The sequence below is a fragment of the Pan paniscus genome, chromosome 6 (genome assembly GCF_029289425.2).
Source record: "Pan paniscus chromosome 6, NHGRI_mPanPan1-v2.0_pri, whole genome shotgun sequence".
Taxonomy (NCBI): Eukaryota; Metazoa; Chordata; class Mammalia; order Primates; family Hominidae; genus Pan; species Pan paniscus.
Window position 1 is genome coordinate 168,215,621 of NC_073255.2, and position 23,068 is coordinate 168,238,688.

General features: G+C 34.4%; 1 protein-coding gene across 11 annotated transcripts in view; it reads left to right on the forward strand.

Annotated features, from left to right (window-relative positions):
* MKLN1 (muskelin 1) overlaps positions 1-23,068 on the forward strand; it is a 390,597-nt gene that overhangs the window by 285,359 nt on the left and 82,170 nt on the right. For 10 of the 11 annotated variants that reach the window (XM_034964996.4, XM_063606098.1, XM_063606097.1 and 7 more), the window contains 4 exons: positions 1,418-1,527; positions 3,397-3,589; positions 15,327-15,404; positions 18,664-18,729. In XM_034964996.4, the coding sequence (XP_034820887.1) occupies positions 1,418-1,527; positions 3,397-3,589; positions 15,327-15,404; positions 18,664-18,729 (447 nt within the window). Of the gene's footprint in view, positions 1-1,417; positions 1,528-3,393; positions 3,590-15,326; positions 15,405-18,663; positions 18,730-23,068 lie in introns of those variants that run through there. The other variant, XM_034964998.3, reaches the window with a different exon arrangement.

Below are 23,068 nucleotides of genomic sequence, written 5' to 3' on the forward strand. Positions count from 1 at the left end.
GTATGTTCTTTCATTTATTCAATTATTCACTAAAATTTTATATTTTCTTATAAATATTGTGTATTTTAAGTTTATTCTGAAGTATTTTTAGCTTTTTGCCATTATAAATAGGACTTTTCTGAGGTATATTTTCTAATTGGTTATTGTAGGTATAGGAAAAGTTGATTTTTGTGTGTTTACCTTGTTTACAAATAAAAAGAAAAGTTTTTCAATTGAATATATATATATATTTTTTTCCACTGAGACACAGTCTTATTCTGTCGCCCAGGCTGGAGTACAGTGGTGTCATGGCAGCTCACTGCAACCTCCGCCTCCTGGGTTCAAGTGATTCTCTTGCCACAGCCTCCCAGGTAGCTGGGATTATAGGCGCACACCACCATGACTGGCTATTTTTTCTATTTTTAGTGGAGACAGAGTTTCACTGTGTTCGCCAGGCTGGTTTTGAATTCCTGGCCTCAAGTGATCCTCTTGCCACGGCCTCCCAAAGTGCTGGGATTACAGGCTTGAGCTACTGCTCCTGGCTCTCTTGAATTTTTTTAGGTAGACCGGTCATCTTTAAATTACAATTCGTTTTTCTTAATTTGTTTGTTTGTTTCCTTATTGCACTGGCTGAGACCTCTAATTAGTGACAAATAGTAGAGATATTGGACGTCTTTGTCTTGTTCTGACTTGAGTGGGAATATTTAGTATTTTCCCAGTAGGTTTAATTTTTAAGGTTTTTGATGCTTTTTAAAAAAATCTAAGGAAATTTTTTATTGCCTTATATTGCTTATATATTGAGGGTTTAAAAATAATAATGTATTTAAGTCATCACATGTGTTTTTTCTTTTATTTTGTTAACGTGGTAGATTATATTAATATAGCTCCTATTATTTATTGAACCATCATCTTTCCATTCCTGGAATGAGATCTGTTTGGTTACAATGAAAATCTGATAGAATTTTTTGCAACTTTTCTCCTTTTAATTTGTATTTAAATATGTATTCATAGCTGTGATTGGCCTTAAGTCTTTTTTCTTCTGATTTGGATTTCAGGGTTGTGCCACTGATAAATAATTTCAGTCTCTTTCAGTGTTCTGATGTAGACTAAATTCTAAAGTAATTTTTTGCTGCTTGTACATTTGATAAAATTTACCTGTTAAATCATCTAATTCTGGTGGCATTTATTTGGGGGTAGACATGTGCACATTTTTAATTTATCTTACAGTGTTTTTATTAACTAAGGAAATCTTATGGTGGCATGGGTCATCTGTTTCGTTTTACTGTTGTAGCCTTAGCACCATGCCAGTCATATAAAAGATGCCCAGAAAATTCGTTGAATGAATCCTTATAAGGTTGAATAGTGCTTTTACTTTGCTAAAGTTTTATTTGAACTGTGTTAATATTTTTCTTCTTCTTTTTGTTTTTTCTCCTTAAAGTTCCACTCTTGTCCTGGGGACCCAGCTTTAACTTTAGCATCTGGTATGTTGAACTTAGTGGCATTGATGATCCTGATATAGTACAACCTTGTCTCAACTGGTATAGCAAGGTAGGACTGTGTTTTAAATCCTGACTTTAATGCCTATAAAAGGAGAAATATGTCAATCTCTTATCTTCATTGAGAATAATTTAAAATATTCAAAATAATAATAACAACAGTTAGCTAACATTTTGTTAAGCACTTCCAGTCTGCCAGCTTTTAAGGAATCCTGATAACTCACTTAGTCATTATCACTCTATGAGACAGGTGCACTTATTATCCCCATTAGTTTATAGATGAAGAAATGAAGAACAGAGAGATTAAATAGTTTGCCTAGGATCACACAATTGTAAAGTGTTTGAGCCAGTATATGAATTCAGGCAGTTTGGCTCCACAGTCTGCTTTTATGTTATTATACCCATTTGACTCTGAATTTTGTTTTTTCACTTGTATTCATATAAATACTTAAAACATAGTTTTTAGTGGGATAGTTTTGCAGCCTAATGGAAAATTTAAGATGTGGATGTGATTTAGACTCCTAAAGTAGTCAACAGGGTTAAAAAATACTGCTGTTTAATATAACTGTAATATATATTGTTACATGGTAGTTATGATAAGTCTTTTTTAGAGGCCAAGAGTAAGTTAATTATAGTTAACTAATTATAATTAAGTTGTTAATTAATTATAGTTAATTATAACGTGTAAGGATTAGGTGTTTAATGACCTTTTATTAGTTAAGTCAGCTATCAACTGATTTGTTTCAAATCTTATACATCTTCCTAAACACATTATTTTCTTGCCTTATTAAAGGGTCATGCCTATAAGTAAATCATTGTTGTTTGATTATCATGCAGGCTTCCGTGTCATCTGTTTGTTTGAATAGTGGTATACTTAGGAAGTTTGAGGTAGTCCCAGAACATATTCCTGAAGTTGAGATTTTTTAAAAAAAATCCTTTTTATAAGATTGTATTTTTGGCATCTATCCTATTAGGGGAAAATTTTAATAAATTAAGTGCCTGCTTTTTGGATTCCAGTTAATTGAGATGTCTACTTTATAGCTGCTTAATAGATGAGGTAGTTCAGGCTTAGAAAACAATTAAATTGGGCCGGGCGCAGTGGCTCACACCTGTAATCCCAGCACTTTGGGAGACCAAAGTGGGCAGATTGCCTGAGGTCAGGAGTTCAAGACCATCCTGACCAACATGGTGAAACCCCGACTCTACTAAAAATACAAAAATTAGCTGGGCATGGTAGCGCGTGCCTGTAAGCTCAGCTACTTAGGAGGCTGAGGCAGAATTGCTTGAACCTGGGAGGCGGAGGTTGCAGTGAGCTGAGATTATGCCGCTACAGTCCAGCCTGGGAGACAGAGCAAGACCCTGTCTCAAAAAAAGAAAAAAAAAAAAAAAAAAAAGATTAAATGTCTCTTTTTGATGATTTTTGAGTCATAAAATGTGTTTGTAAATTTGAAATATCTGTATACTTGATACTTGTCATTCAAGTAATAGTTTATTTTTAAAAACCAAAAATAGCATAATATAATTTATGTGGATTATTTAATGTTCTTTTGTGCTCTCAGTACCTGCATTGTAATGGGATTAATAGATGCTATGGAGTTATAATTTTTACAGTATTAAGTGGAGTTTAAGAAATAGATGTTCTCCCTTTCTTCAAAGTTGAGGCTCTGGAATTAGGTTTGGTTTAATAACTTTTGGCTACATACTTTGTGACCTTGAGCAAGTTATTGGAACAGGCCAAGCTTTAGTTTTGCTAGTTAAAAGAGCCAAATAATGATACCTAATGAATCAGGTTAGTAAACTGCTTTGCACATAGTGTTAATAAATGCTCAGTGTAGATTAGTTATTTTTACTGTTGTTATTGTTTCCTACAGTATCATCTAACCAAATATCTTCTTTCCATACTTACTCTGTGTTCTAGTAGTACCGTGAACAGGAAGCTATTCGCCTTTGCCTAAAACACTTCAGACAACACAACTATACAGAAGCTTTTGAGTCACTGCAAAAGAAAACCAAGATTGCACTGGAACATCCCATGTTAACAGATATTCATGACAAGCTGGTGTTGAAGGGTGATTTTGATGCTTGCGAAGAGTTGATTGAAAAGGCTGTAAATGGTATGAAACTTAGATTGGTTATTAGGGTAAATTCAAGTACATACGGGAAACTTTTTCTCAAAAAGAATATAGGCTTATGCCAGTTATTACTGTAATTTTTTTTCTTGGTTTTTTACTCGGTTAAAGATTGTTATCTCTTTGGATTAGGGACTTCTTTCATGTAAAATAGATCCATGATGTAATGAGACTTAAAAAATTGAAATGTACTTGAACTCACATATAAATTTAAGTTGTCATCTTGGGAAACCATGCACTTACAAATGATAACATTAACTAGCATTAAACTGTATCAGAAATAATATTTTGATATTGGTAGCCAATATTCATTAACAGTGTAGTTTTGAGGAGAAGGGGGGCTAGATAATAAAAAATGTTATTAGTAAACAATTATATATAAGGAACAAGGAGATTTGTATTGAAAACAACTTCCTTGTGGTGTGAATGCTATATAATTGCTGATTTTCTTGTGTGACCTGTAGTCTGGCTTTGAAAGAAATGTGAATAGTTGAACATCTGTATTATCTCCCAGGGTATTGGCTTTGGAGGGTAACACTCATTTGGATTTTTAAGGTCTGATGTGTTTTGTTATTTAAACTAAAAAGGGACTCTGTTGTTGCTTATAGTATGACTTTTTTTTTTTAATCTTCCTCAGTAACTTTCATAGTGACAAACAACAGAATAGTTGCACAATATAAAACTTGTGGAATTGAATTTGGTGCATCCTTTATAGGAAGAAATAAGAAATAATAGATTATTCAGTGGTTTGCTCTCATTTTAATTTTATCACTGTTATTATCATCTATTATTAGGTATTCATATTTATCAGATATTGGGTAGCTAAAAAAAAAACCAGACCTGTACTGCCTTGAGTTTATAAATTTAAAGTTAACTTAAAATGAATTGCTTTGAGCTCCACTTTTTAAAATATGACAAATCTGCTTCTAAGCCTTGTGCATTGTTATTGCTTACTTGATTGATGATGATACTTGCAAATAAATGATTGGTATGTTTGAAATTGAGTATATTTTGGAGTATAAACAAACAAATAACTAATCTCTTACCAGACTTTAAAATGCTACCAATAAAAAAAATTGTATATATATGCCATTTCTAGGAGTGAATTCTGTGGTTTTTTTTTAACCTCATAAGATGAGGGAGGCATAGGTAATTTTAGGGCTTTTTTGTTTGTTTCAGATATTTATCAGTAAGGCATTTGATACCATTTTGTGAAGGGAAAGCAAAACAACAGCCACAGGCAACTCTACAGTTAATAAGCTAAAAACAGTTATATTTTAAAGCTCTCTTTAGTGACGTACTCAGTTGGTTAAGATTAGCTGATAAAAATCTTGTGCAGTTTTGATATCTAGAGACTTAACTTATCCTTTGGCTCTAGAAAGGAACCAAGTTTAGAGAAATTAGTAGTTGCTCAATTCTTGAAACTTACAGCCACATCATAGTTTTTGTACTGTGAATACTATGGGCTCTCTAAACTGGCCTGGAACACTGTTAGTTAATAAACATTCCTTTCAGGGTTGTTCTGTTTGCTTCTGACCTCATTGATGATGATTTGTTGGACAAATAAGGAAGTAAACAGTGCAGAGTTTTTTGGCTTCTGCTCTATTAAAAACATAGCAGAGAAGGACAAGAAGTTCCTGCCTGCTAAATAGGAAGATCTAGGGAATCAAAAGAGTCTCTGTCAAGCTTCTTGTAATGGAGGATACAAAAGCTACTTTTAGTATTTTTAGTATATTACTTAGTATGATCTTTAAGTATTTTCTGTATTTTAAGAAAGTGTAAGGCTCTATTTATTTCTGTAATAGGCTTTTTGTTTGTCTAGAAACATCACTGTATTTACATTTCATTTTATTAGAGGTGATTTTGGAACCAATAATTGCTACTACCTCTTTGCCCATGCAGGATCCAGTGATGATAGGCAAAAGTAATCACCTAGGGACAGGAATGTTTTACTCAGACATGTAGAGATTGTACTGAAATCCTCCCTTTGCTGAGCTTATCTTATTTGCTATAGAAAGAAAAATTTTCTTTTGTGAGATAAAGGAAGGATAAAGTTTAATAAGGTAGTCATAAAGTTTCAACCTGAAATCTCTACCTTTCTCCCTTTGTCTTTCCCTGCTTCTTTCTTTTTTCTGTTTTCCTGGTTTAAAAAATAATCTCTCCACTCTCGTTTTTTGGATTGTGCAGTAGTTGTTAATTATAGACATATCTTGGAGATATTGCAGGTTTGGCTCCAGACCGCTGCAGTGAAGTGAATGACACAATAAAGCAAGTCACAAATTTTATTTCCTTTGCCTGTGCATATAAAAGTTATCTTTCCACTTTACTGTAGCCTCTTAAGGTACAGTGGCATTATTTCTTTAAAAAAAATGCATATACCTTAACTTAAAAAATGCTTTATTGCTTAAAAAATGCTAATGATCATCTGAGCCTTCAGTGAGTTATACTCTTTTTGCTAGTGAAGGGTCTTGCCTCAGTATTGATGGCTGCTGGCTGATAAGGATGGTGATTGCTGAAAGTTGGGGTGGCTGTGGCAGTTTCTTAAAATAAGACAAAAATGAAATTTGCTGCATCAATGAGTTCTTCCTTTCACAAAAGATTTATCTGTGGCATGCAATGCTGTCTGATTGCATTTGACCCACAATAGAACTTCTTTCAAAATTGGAGTCAGTCCTCTCAAACCCTGCTGCTGCTTTATCAGCTAAGTTTATGTAATATTCTAAATCCTTTGTTGTCATTTCAACAATGTTCACAACATCTTCATCAGGAGTAGTTTCCATCTCAAGAAACCACTTTATTTGCTCATTCATAAGAAGCAATTTCTCATCCATTCAAGTTTTATCATGAGAGTGTAGCAGTTCAGTCACATCTTCAGGCTCTACTTCTAATTCTAGTTCTCTTGCTATTTCTACCACATCTGCAGTTAATTTCTTCTTCTGAAGCCTTTAACACTTTCCACATCATCCATGAGCATTGGAATCAACTTCTTCCAAACTCTTGTTTATGTTGATATTTTGATCTCTTCTAATGAATCATGAATGTTCTTAATGGCATCTAGAATGGTGAATCCTTTCCAGAAGGTTTTCAATTTACTTTGCCCAGATCCATCAGAGGAATCACTGTCTGTGGCAACTATAGCCTTACAAGATGTGTTTCTTAAATAATAAGATTTTCTTGAAAGTCTAAATGACTCCTTGATTCATAGGCTACAAAATGGATATGTGTTAGTAAGCATGAAAACATTAATATTCCTGTGTTTCTCCATCGAGCTCTTGGGTGACAGGTGCATTGTCAGTGAGCAGTAATACTTTGAAAGAAATCTTTTTTTCTTTTTCTGAGCAGTAGGTCTCAACAGTGGGCATAAAATATTCAGTAAACCATTCTGTACACAGATGTGCTGTCATCTAGGCTTTGTTACTCCATTTGTAGAGCACAGGCAGTAGATTCAGCTTAATTCTTAAGGGCCCTAGGATTTTTCAGAATAGTAAATGAGCATTGACTTCCACTTAAAGTCACTAGCTGCGTTAAACCCTTGCAAGACAGTCACACTATCCTTTGAAGCTTTGAAGCCAGGCATTGACTTCACTCTAGCTATGAAAGTCCTAGATGGCACCTTCTTCCAATAGAAGTCTATTGGAATGTTTTGTCTACATTGAAAATCTGTTTAGTATAGTTACCTTCATCAGTGATCTTAGCGAGATCTTCTAGATATTAATAACTTGCTGCATCTTCTATAATACATCAACACTTGTGGCTTTACTTTGCACTTTTATGTTACAGAGGTGGCTTCTTTCTTTAAACTTCATGAACCAACCTCTGCTAGCTTCCAACTTTTCTTTTGCAGTTTTCTGACTTCTCTCAGCTTTCACACACTTGAAGAGAGTTAAGGCCATGCTTTAGATTAGGTTTTGGCTTAAGGGAGTGTTATGACTGGTTTAATCTATCCAGACCGCTCTAACTTTCTCCATATTAACAATAAGTCTGTTTTGCTTATCAGTCATGGGTTCACTTGTAATTTCCTTCAAGAACTTTTCCTTCTCATTTACAACTTGGTCAACTTTAGTGCAAGAGGTCAACTTTCAGCCTATCTTGGCCTTTGACATGCCTTCCTCCCTAAGTTTAATTATTTCTAGTTTTTTTATTTAAAGTGAGAGGTTTGTGTTGAACACTTAAAGGCTGTGGTAAAGATATTAAATGGCCTAATTTCAGTATTGTTGCATCTCAGGGAATAGGGAGGCCCAAAGAGAGGGAGAGAAATGGGGGAACTGCTGGTTTATGGAGTAGTCAGAACACACACAACATGGTGCCTCAAAACAATGACATTATTAACATCAAAGATCACTGATCATAGGTCACTGTAACAGATACAACAATAATGAAAAAGGTTGAAACATTGCGAGAATTACTGAAATGAGAGAGAGACACAAGTGAAGAAATTCTGTTGGAAAAACGGCATCCATAGACTTCCTTCAATTTGTAAAAAACACAGTATCTGTGAAGCGTGGTCAAGCAAAGCATTATAAAGGCATATGTATGTTGAATTATCTTAATTGATTTTCTGTTTTTAATGCAATTTTGTATTCCTTTTTACAAACCCTACTTGATAATGGTGTCTTACTCTTTTCAGGTATTGTATTTGATCTGCCACCTTTTTATGAAGTATTTTTGCATATATTTGTGTATGTAAGATATTGGTCTGCAGCTTTCTTTTAATGTGCATGTGTTGTTTTGTTATCTTTTGGTATGTTTGGGTACTTCCAGTCTTATAGAATGGGGCAGGAATCTAAAAGTGTTTGTGTAGAATGAGTAGTAGCTTGGTAGAATTTACTAGTGAAGGCAACTGGACCTGAAGTTACCTTTGTGTGGAGGTTTTTGTGTTCTTTTGGCAGGGTCTCTCTTTGTCACCCAGACTGGAGTACAGTGGCATGATCAGTTAACTTTAGCCTTGAACTCCTGGGCTCAGGCTATCCTCCTGCCTCCTGAGTAGCCTGGACTATTGGTGCATGGTATCATGCCTGGCTAATTTTTAAAAATGTGGAGATGGGGTCTCGCCATGTTACCCAGACTGGTCTTTAACTCCTTGCTCAAATGATCCCAAAGCACTGGAATTTCGAGTGTGAGCTATTTGTTTATTTGTTTTCTCTTTTTCTTTTCTTTTCTTTTTTTTTGAGACAGGGTCTCTCTCTGTTGCCCAGGCTGGAGTGCAGTGGCACAGTCACGGCTCACTACAGCCTTGACCTCCCTGGGCTCAAGTGATCCTCTTACCAAGCCTCCCAGGTAGCAGGGACTACAGGTGTGTGCCACTACACCCGGTTAATTTTTTGTAGAGATGGGGTTTTGCTGTATTGCCCAGGCTGGTCTCAAACTCCTGGGCTCAAGTGATCCACCTGCCTTGGCCTCCCAAAGTGCTAGAATTACAGTTGTGGGCCGCCACCCTCAGCCGAATTACTTCTTTATTTTATACTTGGTTAAAACAAACAAACAAACAAACAAACAAACAAACAAACACTTTCCAGTGTCTGAAGCTGTCTGTGCTTGAAATTTGGTGGGTGGGAGTGTTTTTACCTATCAGTTTAATTTCTTTAAACATCATAGGACTAATCAGAGTTGTTAATTGTTTGGTTCAGGTTTATGAAATGATATTTTTCTAGGAATTGTCTATAATTGTCTATAATCAAAAATTTCAAATTTATGGGTATTAAGGTATACCTAATATCTTACTGTTTGTTTAGCGTTTGCAGGATTTCTTGAGATGCCCCTTTTTTGTTACTTATCTTGAATATATATATATATTTTTCCATCAGCACATGTTTATCAAGTGCACTAGTCTCTTGAGAGAACCAATTTTTGGTTTGTTCATGTTTTCTGTTATTTCCTGTGTCCTTGACTTATGCTCTGTTTACTGTTGTCTTCCTTCTCTTTTTGAGATTAATTTGCTGTCTTTTTATAACAACTTTTTAAGCCAGATGCTTAGCTCATTAGTTTTCAGACTTTGAAAATTTCCCTTATATACATTTAAATATATAAAATTTCCTCTTCTTGTTCTTTAGTTGTGCTATGAAGTATTTTTATTTTTGTTCAGTTTAGTATTTTCATTATGAAATGAAATGGCTCTTTGGAAGAACTGTGGTTTTTAATTTACAAATTTGTGGCGATTTACTACTTGTTTTCTTTGTTAGTGATTTCTGGCATAATTGCATAGGGGCCAGAGTGCATATCCTGTATGTTTCCAGTCCTTTGAAATTTAATGAGACTTGCTATATAACCCAGCTTATTCAATTTTTATAAACATATCATATATATTTGAACAGAATGTGAATTCTTTAGTTGTTGGAGCAGTGTTGTATATCTGTTCAGTTGGTCAGAGTTGCTAATCATATTGCACAAATCTTTATCAATAAGAATTTTCTGTCTGATTCTCATTACTGAGAAAGATGTTAACACTTTCCACTATGATCATGGAATTATATGTTTCCTATAGTTGGTCCAATTTTACTTTATACATTTTGATGCCATGTTTTTAATTGAAAACAAATTTTAAATTATTTTGAATTAAATCTTTTATTATGAGGTGCCTTTTTATCTCTAGAAATATTTTTGCTTTAAGGTAAATTGTATTAAGATCTGTTTTCATTTCTTATTTGTATGGCATATCTTTTCCATCTTTTATTTTCAACCTTTATCCCTCTTAAGAGAAATATCTCCTATAAATTTTATTTAAATAAAGAAAATTTTATTTTATTAATAAATCATTTGACTTATGATTAGTTTAGAAATTACAAGTATGCATGATTACCTTAACAAAATTGATCAGTGCCTTTTCTCTCTTCCCATGTGAGGATTTAGTAGACTTTCAGCTTCATATTCTCACCTTCTAATTCATTATTCTATTGTTGTCAATTGCTCTATTGTTGTCATTTATTTTGATACCATGTTCAAAGATCCTATAAAATATTTGTCTTATACAGCAATTGTTCATTAATTTTACCCAAATATTTACTGGGTTTTTTTTCTCTTCATTATTGTTTGCGTCTTTAATCTTACGTCTAGGATTGTGTTCATTCCCTGTGCCGTAAGCCCATCCTTTAGAATTTCTTCTATAATGCAGCTCAACTCTCTCAGAATTGATGGCCTGAAAATTTTGTCTCCTTTATAGGAGGGTATTTTTGCTAGATGTAGAATTCCAGATTGACACTTATTTTCTTGAAATACATTTTGAATATCATTCGACTGTTATTAACCAGCTTCCATTGTTGCTGTTGAGAGGTGTGCTGTCATTTTCAACTGCCATTTTTTAATATAATCTTTTTCCCTCTGACTGTTTAAATATTATATTTGTTTTAGATTATTTTGTAGTTACATTAACAAGGCTGTCCGAAACTCCAGTGTGGCAGCCCTGTTAACTATTGTCTATTTTGGTTTTCTTTCAATTAAATATATGTTGCCTTTGTCTATCATTTCTTTTATTTTCTCCTTTATCTTTTTTAACTGCACATTTCTGTTTAATATTTTAAGCTTCTCTAAACCCTTTATCCCATTCCCACTACTATATTATTTTTAGTGTCTCTTTCTTACACTTTGACCTTCAGTTCTGTGATATTTTCAATTTTTTCATTCCTCTTTTCTCTCATTTCTAACAATTCCATTTTTGTTTCCTTTGGTTGTCTTGCCATTTCTTTTCCAACTATTTAGATGTCTACTTTCCAACTGCTTATATCTCTAATCTGTACTCATGTTTCATAGAGAGAGTTGCTTTTTTTTATTTGTGGAATAAATTTGTGGAAAGGTATTTGGCTACTTTCATCTATTGCAGGCTACATTTTTCTGTTGAATCAGATTCATTTGCTACTTTAAAAAATTCATTTCTTTTCCTTTTTATATTGTGGCATAATTCCTGGGTTGATTCTTTTTTAACATTATTAATATTTTAATGTGGTGAATTTTTCCTATTTTTAGAAGCTTCTTGTGAGTTAGGAGGTAGGGCTGTGTTCCAGGATAGCAAGATTTTTCCTTATAACACCTTTTTTCTCTTTAAGATTTTGTTTCTTAGCAATGCTCATAATGTAAAAATCTCACTTTTTTCCCCTTTCCCAACTGCCAGACCCTTTTTCTGAAACACGGTTTTTTTTTTTCATAATTTTTGCTCATTTATGCCTTTGTGCCTTTGTGTATGCTGTATTCTCTTTCCTATTACTTTCCTTTTTATATAATTCAGTTCCAGTGCATTCTTCAAAGCCAACTCTTTCAAGGTATCTTCTTTCATTATATTCTCACTGAATCACTCCTTCCTCCTCTTAACTCCTATTTGCCTTGGTGCTATATTTCTCATTTTGTTCATAAAAGATTGTTAATTTTCTGTCAAGTACATTTCCAAACACTGCATCATTGTCGTCATCATCATCATCATCGTAAGTAACATACATCTGAGAGCTTGACAATGTGCCGTTTATTCTCCTAGGCCTTTTACGTGAATTTATTTAATTTTCATACTTACCTTCTAGGTTAAGTATTGTTGTTATTTCCGTTTAATATATGAGAATGATTAATTTGCTTAAGATGGTGTATCTAGTAAGTGACAGAGCTAAGATGTGAATTCAGGTAGTCTGGTGCCAAAAATCCATACTCTCTATCTCTAAGCTTTACTGTCTTAGTAAATATTTACTAGTTCAGTGTCATAATATTGACTATTACATTCTTACTGGTATAATATTGCCCTTTTTTTCAGAATTTGGACAAACTGATGAAATCAGCTTCTTAAAAATTCTTTTTGATCTAATCATTCTTGAATGGTCAAAAAGGATTTTATGCTCTATAAGTTATTTACCTATACATGCATTTTAAATTATTTCTTTTGTATGTAATCTCTATTTTGGTGCAAAATCAAATTTGATTAAAGTTTGAGTTTACCAAATATAAATACATACAACTAGGCAGCAGTACTATAATCTATGTGGATTTTTTTGGTTTTGTTTTCTTTCTAATTCTGGGCAAGAGATTTGAATTTTTTTCCCCTTTTGGTGAAAGCTTCCTAAATCATGTTTTTAAAATCATGTTGTATGTGTATGTGGGCATGTGTGTGCAGGCAGGATTTCTGTGTTGCCCAGACTGGTTTTGAACTCCTGGCCTTGAATGATCCTCCTGCCTTAGCCTCCCAAAACCCTAGGATTACAGGTGTGAGCCACCAGGCTGGGCCATCATGTGCTTTTTTAAGAGAGTATCCACTATTATTGGAGAAAAGAACAGCTTGTGCTCAGTGAGGACTGTATGAAATATATTTATTATAGTCATAATTATAGGAGAAAAAATGAAGTGATATTGGACCTGGAGACTCTAGTTAAATAGTTTAAAAATTATTAACAACTAGTTCTTAGTGTGCTTTCTCCTAGTGATATTTTAATTTCTTTTGGATAGTTTTAATTTTATCTGACTGTTCTGATCTCTTGCTTTAGATTTTTGTCAAAAATAGACTTACAGAAATATTAGCAACTGCCTTCTTTAAACAGAAATAATTTTTGAACTCACATGGTTCACAGGCATCTTTAAATTTCTTATTTACTAATTTGTTTCTAAGATTTTCAAACAGTGTAATGGATGTCATATTTTTATAGATGAGAATACCATTGTTTCAATAGAGAGGCTGAGTTTTGCTGAATTATATATCTAAAGCAAGCCTACCAAGGCAAAAGGCCTTATTAGCAAGCGTTTGCAAGAATTAGAAATAATAGGGAGCATGGAGATTATTTGGGATGCAGAGGTGTCAACTCTGTTTTTAGATTGCGAAAGTTGCAGGAAGTTCTTTTACATTAAAACAAGGTACTAAAAGCAACGCATTTTTTTAACCTTTACCCTGCTTTAGTATTTGCAGTATTTACTGACTTTTTGCAAGAATTTTGAAAAGTCTCAAAGGCAAAGAAGAAAGGGAATTTGATGAGCGTGCCTGTAGGATGGAGGTTTCCAGTTAAAGCCAGCTGAAAAGTCTTGAAAGCGAAAGGGTTGGTTACAACTGAGCTTCATAATTACCCAGAAAAGAAAGATTAGGGGGAGTGCTCTAAATTGGTTGGTCTCTGGTGAATATATAAATCGCAGAAAACAGTTTTACTTTTAAATTGAGTCACATGACAGAGTTTAATAGTAAAAGTAACTTTATAAATTATGATCTATTTGGGTGCATGTAAAAGCTAGGGTTTCTAGCTTAAAAAGTAAGGAAATGTTATTGTAGCACATAGCAAGAAGTCCAGAGGTAAGGCAGATTTCATGGTTGGTTGATTCAGTGATCATTTCTTTCTTTCTCTCTGCTGTATCATCATTATAGAATTGACTGCATTCTTGTACTTCGACAAATTGGCTTTAATATTTGTATACATTACATGCAGATATTCCAGAGGAATAAAAGTAGATTTTTTTTTCTGTATGTCTCTTTAGAAGTAAGGAAAAATTGCCTAGAAGTCTCCCAGAAGATTCCTCATGTTTCATTAGCCAAAATTGGGTTCCATACTGTTCTTAAACTAATCTTTGTTGAGGGCCACGGGAATAGGGCTTCATAATTATTTAGGTGTGTATGTGGGGATGTATGTAGGGAGTTCAGTCTCCATACCATTACAGTAACTAGTGTAACAACTTAAGTAGATTATGAGTTTATCAATACAGCAGAATCAGGAGTAAGGAAAACATGGTAGAACTTTGGTCCCAGCCCCACCATTTAAGAGCTGTGTGATTTTGGTTAAGTTTCTTACTTTTTTTAAATACAAATTTCTGGATTTATAAAATGGAGATGATAATGTGTAGTTCATAGGATTGTTTTTAGAATTAAATCAGATGAGACAGCATAAATTCTAACATTTGGTAAGTGTTCCATAAGTATAGTTTTATTACTGCTGTTAGTACTTTTATCTTTATGTAGTTTTGTACTCAAAACTGTATAATAATGGAATTCACATGTTAAAGTTAGTGTTCCCTTTTCCTGAAAATGTATCAAGGACCTAGACCAAAATTATTGGAGCTCTATTTTCTTCTCTAGTTCTCTTGGATATGGGTGGCAAAAAGTACTGGCACAAAGCACTGTTGGGGGAAAGAGATTAGGATGCAATGAATCCATGTCATTATAGGATGTAAAGATTAAGAATTTCATAGTTGAAATAAAGACAAGTGGTGGGAGATCACAAAAAGAAAATATAATTCTCCTAATCTTTAGTTATCCTTTCCTCTTCTTAATTATATTTATGATAATGATAGAAATGATTTTTTAAAGATATATAAGATCTTTTTTCAATGAAGTAGAACATTTATTCAGATTATTTATTTTTATTTTCTCCTGCTTCTATTTTGCAGCCTTAAATTGTCTTATGACTTTTTTTCCCCTCCCAGTTCACTCCCTTTTCCTTCTTTCAAGGTCTCTAACCCTCTGATAATGTCACATACGTGTCCGTTGAATGCAACAGTGACTTTGTATCTAATGCGTACAGTGATGATGAGAAACATAGTACGTTTAATATGAGCTTCCCCTAAAGCAATTTGTTTGCATGGTTGTGACAATTAATATTTTACTATTTATATTTGAGGTAGCATGAAGTGAAATTGAAGTGATGCATATTTTATGAAAATGTGCTTTTGTATTAGTGACATATTAGTAATTTAATGTAGCCTTTTAAATTTTAATTTTTTTCTATAATAAATAATGTAAGTAGTTAAGGTGTAATTCTTTCTCATTCTTCAATATTTGCAGATGGCTTGTTCAATCAGTATATCAGTCAACAGGAATATAAGCCACGATGGAGTCAAATCATTCCCAAAAGTACCAAAGGTAAGCCGTACCTTCTAGATTGTAGTTCTTTTTCATTAATGTCTCAGTCTTCAGTTTTCCCAAGGTAGTTCAAGTATCATAGTACTAAGTTAATAAAAAAGAAGATGTTGGCCAGGTGCAGTGGCTCATGTCTAATCCCAATACTTTTGGAGGCCGAGGCAGGAGGATTGCTTGAGCCCAGAGGTTCAAGATCAGCCTGGGCAACATGGTGAGACCCTGTCTCTACAAAAAATTAGCTATACAGCCGAGTGTGGTGGCTCACACCTATAATCCCAACGCTGTGGGAGGCCAAGGTGGGCAGATCACCTGAGGTTAGTAGTTGAAGACCAGCCTGCCCAACATGGCAAAACCCTGTCTCTACTAAAAATACAAAAATTAGCTGGGCGTGATGATGTGTGCCTGTAATCCCAGCTACTCGGGAGGCTGGGGTAGGAGAATCACTTGAACCTGTGAGGCAGAGGTTGCAGTGAGCTGAGATCATGCTATTGTACTCTGGCCTGGGAGACAGATGGAGATTCCATCTCAAAAAAAAAAAAAAAAAAAAAAAATTAGCCAGACATGTCGGCAAGCATCTGTGGTCCCAGCTGCTTAGAGTACTGAGGTAGAAGGGTGGCTTGAGCCTGGGAGGTCAAGGCTGCAGTCAGCCGTGTTCATACCACTGCACTTCAACCTGGGCAACAGAGCGAGACTCTGTCTCAAAAAACAAAACAATAACCACAGCAAAATAAATAAAAAGCAGATGTTTAAAACAAGGCATAGGTTCCTTAACTAGGTGGCACAATTCATTTGTTATATTAAAATTTTCTTTTTAAACCTTTTTGATTTACTGCCGTAACAGAAGGTTGGGCAGCTTTTACACAGAATATCATTATAAACTGCTTTGTTAGAGGCATGGTGTAAAATTATAGGCTGTGTTGTAATGCCATACACGTGTTCTTGAAAACCTTAAGTTATGCAAAATTATTTGCTAAACCTAGCAAGGCATATAAGAAAAATAGAAAGGCAGAAGACCATTCTAAATCTGTGGAACTTTATAACCAGCTACTAATAAAAACTAGTGTAATAATTGTAATAAAAATAAATATCAGTACATTTAAGTTTTTAAAGGTATTTATATTGAACATCATAGTGTGTTTAGAGACTTAAGCCCTGGGCTCATGCCTCTGTCTTTGAAATGTAGATCCTAGAGGGCATTTGCTTCTAATAAAGACTGTTTTCATCAAAACTTGAAATCGGATCCAGAGTATAGTCTTCTTCATGAATACCTTATTTTCATATAAGGGGGGAGGTTTTGTCACTTCTTCATCTGTACTCACTGCTTTGCCAGATAATTAACATAGTGGAAAGTGTAGCAATTTCTTAATGCAACTGTTTGTGTTAAAGGAAGGCAGTTCTATGGATACTGAGCTTTTTTCATTGTGGTCTTCATATATTACTAAGGACTTCTCTTTAGTTGTGAGAAAGCTTTCTCCTGATAGTATTGCATATTAATATGCAGGGGAAAATTGCTTAAGAACCTCCATAATTGATGTTACATGAACATCATTCTCCTATTTTATCAGTCATGTATGAGGTAATTTTCTTCAAAGACACACATATTATAGCAAACAGACAGTAATTGTGTATTTGCAAACTAATGGATTCAACATATAAAATACAAACATACTGAAAATGAATTCATTTTAGTGCTTTCTTTTTTCCCTCAGACCTCTCGGGTGAATATGCTTTCTAAATCTATTCTTAAAGATGGCGATACGGTACTGACTGATGAGGGAAGGAAAGAAGAAAAGGGCAAAGCTTCAATGATAATAAATTGCACAATCTAAAGGCTTAACTATTAGGAGAAAGGATTTGGAGGGAACTTCTGGATGATTAGCCGCTGAATACAGTAGTAATGAAAAGCTTCAGTTTTGTATCTTATTTTCTGTATATAAGAACTGACATTTCAGTCATTTTCATAGCACCCTTGTAAAATTAGTATAAAATTGGATATTCTCAATTTTACATTAGGAGAAAGCCAATACAGGGAAACTTATTAGCCAAAGTAATATATTTCAACTAATAGGAGAATTATGAAGAAAGCCTTAGGCTTTCTAGTTCATATCAAGTAAGACATTAGAATCTTACAACCTTTTGAACTACTGAAATGAATTTATAACTTTTTTTTTTTTTGAGATGGAGTCTCGCTCTCGTTGCCCAGCCGGAGTGCAGTGGTGCAAACTCGGTTCATTGCAACCTCCGCCTCCTGAGTTCAAGTGATTCTCCTGCCTCAGCCTCCTGAGTAGCTGGGATTACAGGCACCCACCACCATGCCCGGCTAATTTTTGTATTTTAGTAGAGACAGGGTTTCACCATATTGGCTAGGCTGGTCGTGGACTCCTGACCTCAGGTGATCCACCCACCTTGGCCTCCCAGAGTGCTGGGATTACAGGTTTGAGCCACCGCGCCCGGCCATAACTTTATTTATGTAAGATTTGGTGTAAAGTAAGATTAGATACAAGTTGAATAATAGTGTTCTCTTTTGGAAGTTTAAATAAAGTTTTACTGATTGTATTTAAACCTGCCTATTAAGCTCTGTGATGGAAATAAGAATCAAAGTGAAGTAAATCTTAGATTTCCTCAGTCAGTACTTACATAAAATAGTTGGTAAATTAGGTGGGAACTGATTGCTGAAATATTGGCACAAAATTAATACATTATACATTATACAAAGTTATATAAAATAATTACACAAAGTACAAAATTATACAAAAATTATACAAAATAATTGTATACATTATACAAAATTAATATCATTAATATAAAACTTGATAGCATCTTTGTTTTCAGTAAATAGTTTGATAACTCAACTTTAAAACTGCTCATCATACTAATGAACTATGCCTAGAATATATACGGGAGATCTAATTTTGTAATTGTTTTTGACCTTCACTTTGGCACTCAAGTAGCTTAGAGATTTTTGTTTTATGTTTTTGTATAATATTCTGTGTCTTTGCTGGTTTGTGGCATTGATCATAAATAAATCAAAAATAACTTCCAAGTTCATTAATGTCCTGAAAGCATTTGGAAAAAAGAACAAGATTATTATAAACACAGATTTGAGTCATACTGTTACTTTTATGAGTCCTTTTACTTATTAATATTTTGAAAAAATAAGGGTGGGTTATTTTTACTACTGATTACAGACTTATGAATAAATTTACTCTGGATATGCTGTTCTTTGTTATTCCTTTAAAAGAAACTATTATTTCTTCTAAAGGTGATGGGGAAGATAACCGTCCAGGAATGAGAGGAGGCCATCAGATGGTTATTGATGTTCAAACAGGTGAGTAGCAGTTGCAGTGGAAAGCAAAATCTTCATTGGCTACAGGCATCGTCTAAACCAGGCAGTGGCAGGTAAGGAAGGGGCGGGGGGTGGGGGGCTCTTATACAAATGAAATTAGATTACCTAAAAAAAGTTTAACATGAGGCCTTTTATGTGTGTCTGTACATGTGTGTGTATGTGTCTAGTTTATATGTGTTGTATTTTCATGGAAAACTGGTGTATTTCTGGATTTTTGTTGCACTTACATAGTAGAGTAATATGGGAATTACTGGAATAAAGAGAACTAAGATATATTTTTAGAGGAAGCAGATATCAAATTAGGCAGCTAAGTGTTGGTAAGTCCATTAATTGCTAAAAACTGTTCACAAGCCTGTAAATAATTTAGTTGTTGTTTTTTGTTTGTTTTTTTTTTTTTCCTGTCTTTTAAATTTTGTTCTGAAGCTTGGTAGCAAACTTTTTTTTAAGTTTCTAAAACCTAGGAAAACTTAATTACCATAATATTTAGAGGTTAATGCCAACATTATAATAGGTCTCAGATTAGCAGCTTAAAAAGCAAGTAATACCAATAATCTACCATAGCTATATTTTATTATTGGATTTTAGAAAACTTTACTGCATAGAATACCACTCTTTCCAAGCGTAATGAATGCTCAATTATACTGTGTGTTATGCCAACTCATAGTGCTTCGGGAATAAAATAATTGCTTGGAGACTCATATTCTAAAATAATTAAGAATAAAAATGGTTACAATGTAGACACTAAGTCTTCTTGACATGAATTTATTTTCATAATTTTTGTAAGAAGAGAAATTATAATTTTTAATTTAAAATTAAAAGCTAAATTTCTATGATAACCTCTGAACTGGTTTGAGACTGTTATTAGGGTCTCTTTGGAAAAGGTTCATTTTTAAGGTATAGGAATTCACTTTCTTAATTTTGGTCCCTCTTTCCAAATGCCTTTCTGCCCTGCAGAAATAGGCTTGAATTAGCTATAGAGTCTTAGGCATCTTTTTTTCTGCCTGAGAGTATAATAAATATTCATATGCTTATTTACTAAAGAGCTAGATTTATATACAAACTGATTTTTTATCCAGAATAATTATTTATCAATATAGACATGAAAATTTATTTTTAGATTGTCTACACAGTAGCTTCCCCTTTTTTTGAACATAGAGTAGAATTTGTAATGCTTTTCTTTTTTCTCCATCAGTACTATAAGGAAAATATTATTAAACACCCCTCCCCTGCCCAACCTTTTTTTAAAATAGAGATGAGGTTTTGCCATGTTGCCCAGGCTGGTCTTGAACTCCTGGGCTCAAGCAGTCCACCTGCTGCAACCTCGCAAAGTGCTTGTATTACAGGTGTGAGCTACCATGCCCGGCCCACCCTTTCAAACAAATTTGGTTGTAGTATGCTATAATAATATACTAAATCTATGTTTATTTGAAAGGAGCCTTTACCTTTTAAAGCAAAATGCACTTTCCTTAAATATGAAAGTAATATGGTTTACTTTAACATTTAAAGCTCACCTTATCTGGGGAGGCAGAAGGAATTTTCATAGTGCTTACTGTGTTAATTATTATGAGAGATGAACCATATGTGATAGGTAAAGTACATGTGTAAGAAAGACAAAAAAATTTTCCTCTTTTTATAATCCATGAAATTTGAAAACAGAAAATTATTCAAAGAATAGGCAAATGTCATGACAGAACTTAGTGTGAGCAAGTCATTGAGAATTAAAATCTAACTTTTCAGGTCAGAGAGCCTTGAAATACTTACAGTAAAGTTATAAAGGCCTAGGTATTTTTCTTTCTTTCTTTTTTTTTTTTTTTTGAGACGGAGTCTTGCTCTGTCGCCCAGGCTGGAGTGCAGTGGCGCAAAGGCCTAGATATTTTTCTATAATATTTTTGTTTTATGCATTAGGGGTAGGATTTCAGCAAAGTCTTGATGGTCAGGGTCCTTACCCCTACTCCCTTTAAAAAAATATTTCAGCTAGGCACAGTGACTGTCTCGTGACTGTAGTTGCAACACTTTGGGAAGCCAAAGCGGGAGGATCCCTTGATCCCACAAGTTCAAGACCAGCCTAGGCAGCATAGTGAGACCCCATCTCTATAAGAAATAAAAAAATCAGCTGGATGGGGTGGTGTATGCCTGTAGTCTCAGCTACTCGAGAGGCTGAGTCAGAAGGATTGCTTGAGCCCAGGATTGGAGGCTACAGTGAGCCATCATCACACCACTGCACACCTGCCTGGGCAACAAAGCGCAACCCTGTCAAAAAAAAAAAAAAAACTCAAAGAGGAAAAATGTTATTTGAGTAACTACTAGATTTACTTTAGAAATCATAGGAAAGCGTAGCGAGAATGACTATTGTAGTCATGGAATTTTACTCCAGATGGGACCTTTAAAGGAGTAATCTCTTTTCGATAGCTTCTAAGGATTTATTATAGGTTAGCGAAGGTGTACAAAGAAAAATCGGCCTATATCCACACTTCAATATTGACACCAGTTTATAGAAAGCTACAGAAGTACTTTAGAAATACACTTTTAAGCAAATATTTCTACCAAAGAAAATCTGGGGAATTATCCTGTTAGTAGATATTTTAGTTAGAGCCATTTTGTACCTATTTGGAGTGCTTTCTTTTTTTCTTTTATTCGTTATGAATTCTGGGTCAAACTTTATTTAGGCCCATGGTTGATGACAAAACTAGATTTTTTCAGCCTTTAAAAGAAATCAAGGGTGGTCATTTAATATACAGTTGTCTGTTGCTCAAGTTCTCATGCTTTTCAGTATGTTACCATTGCCACATATAGTGTGGAAACAGTACTAAATATACGTGGACATTGAGGTCGAAAGGATTTCACCAGATTCAGGTGGTCCTTGATATCAGTAATAGAGATGGCATATAAAACATTTGGAGGTGGAATTCCTCTTCTGTTTTTTTGTTTTTATTTTTTACGTTCAAAAAATATGTTTCCAAGAAGAGCTATCTGAAACCTTTTGTCGACATTTTGATATCTTAGTATAGAAATAGGGATAGAAGTGATGATTCGTTTTAAATTTATCATTCACTATAGAGGGGAAGACTAGAAGGACACATACCAAAATATTGACGTTAGTTACGTCTGGTGGTACAATTACCAGTGATTTAAAATTTTTTTATTAAAAATGTATTTTTAAAATTTCTACTTAATTATAAGTTGGAGAAAATTTTACTCAACAGCATTCTTTTTAGGAAGAGAACTGTATTTATTTGTGAAGGTGCTTTGGAGTACAAAGTAAAATACTGAGACCTGATTGTAGAAGGAACTATTTTTGTAACACTAAGAGAAATTGTCTCGTTAGCACCAGAGAAATGGAACAAGAAATAGAGATGGCCGGGCACGGTGGCTCCCGCCTGTAATCCCAGCATTTTGGGAGACCGAGGCGGGTGGATCACCTGAGGTCAGGAGTTCTAGACCAGCCTGGCCAACATGGTAAAACCCTGTCTCTACTAAAAATACAAAAATTAGCCGGGCATGGTGGCAGGTGCCTGTAATCCCAGCTACTCGGGGGGCCGAGGCAGGAGAATCACTTGAACCCAGGAGGCGGAGGTTGCAGTGAGGCGAGATTGTGCCATCGCACTCCAGCCTGGGAGACAAGAGCAAGACTTCGTCTCAAAAAAAAAAAAAAAAAAAAAGGGAGATAAATCAGGGGTGTTCAATCTTTTGGCTTCCCTGGGCCACATTGGAAGAAGAATTGTCTTGGACCACACATAAAATACACTAACGATAGCTTATGAGCTTAAAAAAAAAATCACAAAAAAAGTCTCTTAATGTTTTAAGTAAGTTTACAAATTTGTCTTGGGCCACATTGAAAGCCATCCTGGGCATCATGCAGCCCATGGGCCGCAGGTTGGACAAGCTTGAGATAAGTGGTAGTAGAGCCAGCAGGATGGCAGAATGCCACATTTCATGACATGACTCTGTCTTTACTCACCAAATTCTTAGAAGTTTTCTCTAGTAAAATTGATTTGGGAGTTGATTTTTATTTATTTATTTTTTGGTAGATACTGGTGAGACAATTAGGTTTGGGGTTCAAACTGAGGTAGGACAGTAGTGAGGCAACTTCTGTGGATTCCAATGTCTGGAAGCAGAAATATGAGGAAACATGCCCTGGAACTCAATAGGAAAAGCTCTGAACTTTCACAAGACTGAAATTATGGTTCAGGTTAAATTAAACAGGTCTCTGGTTGTGACTGTGGGTAATCCAGGACTCTGATCAAGAGAAAACAAAAGAAATCAGAAAATACCATTCAGAAGTCTAACAACTTTCATGCCTTGGCATTCCCAATCTTTTATT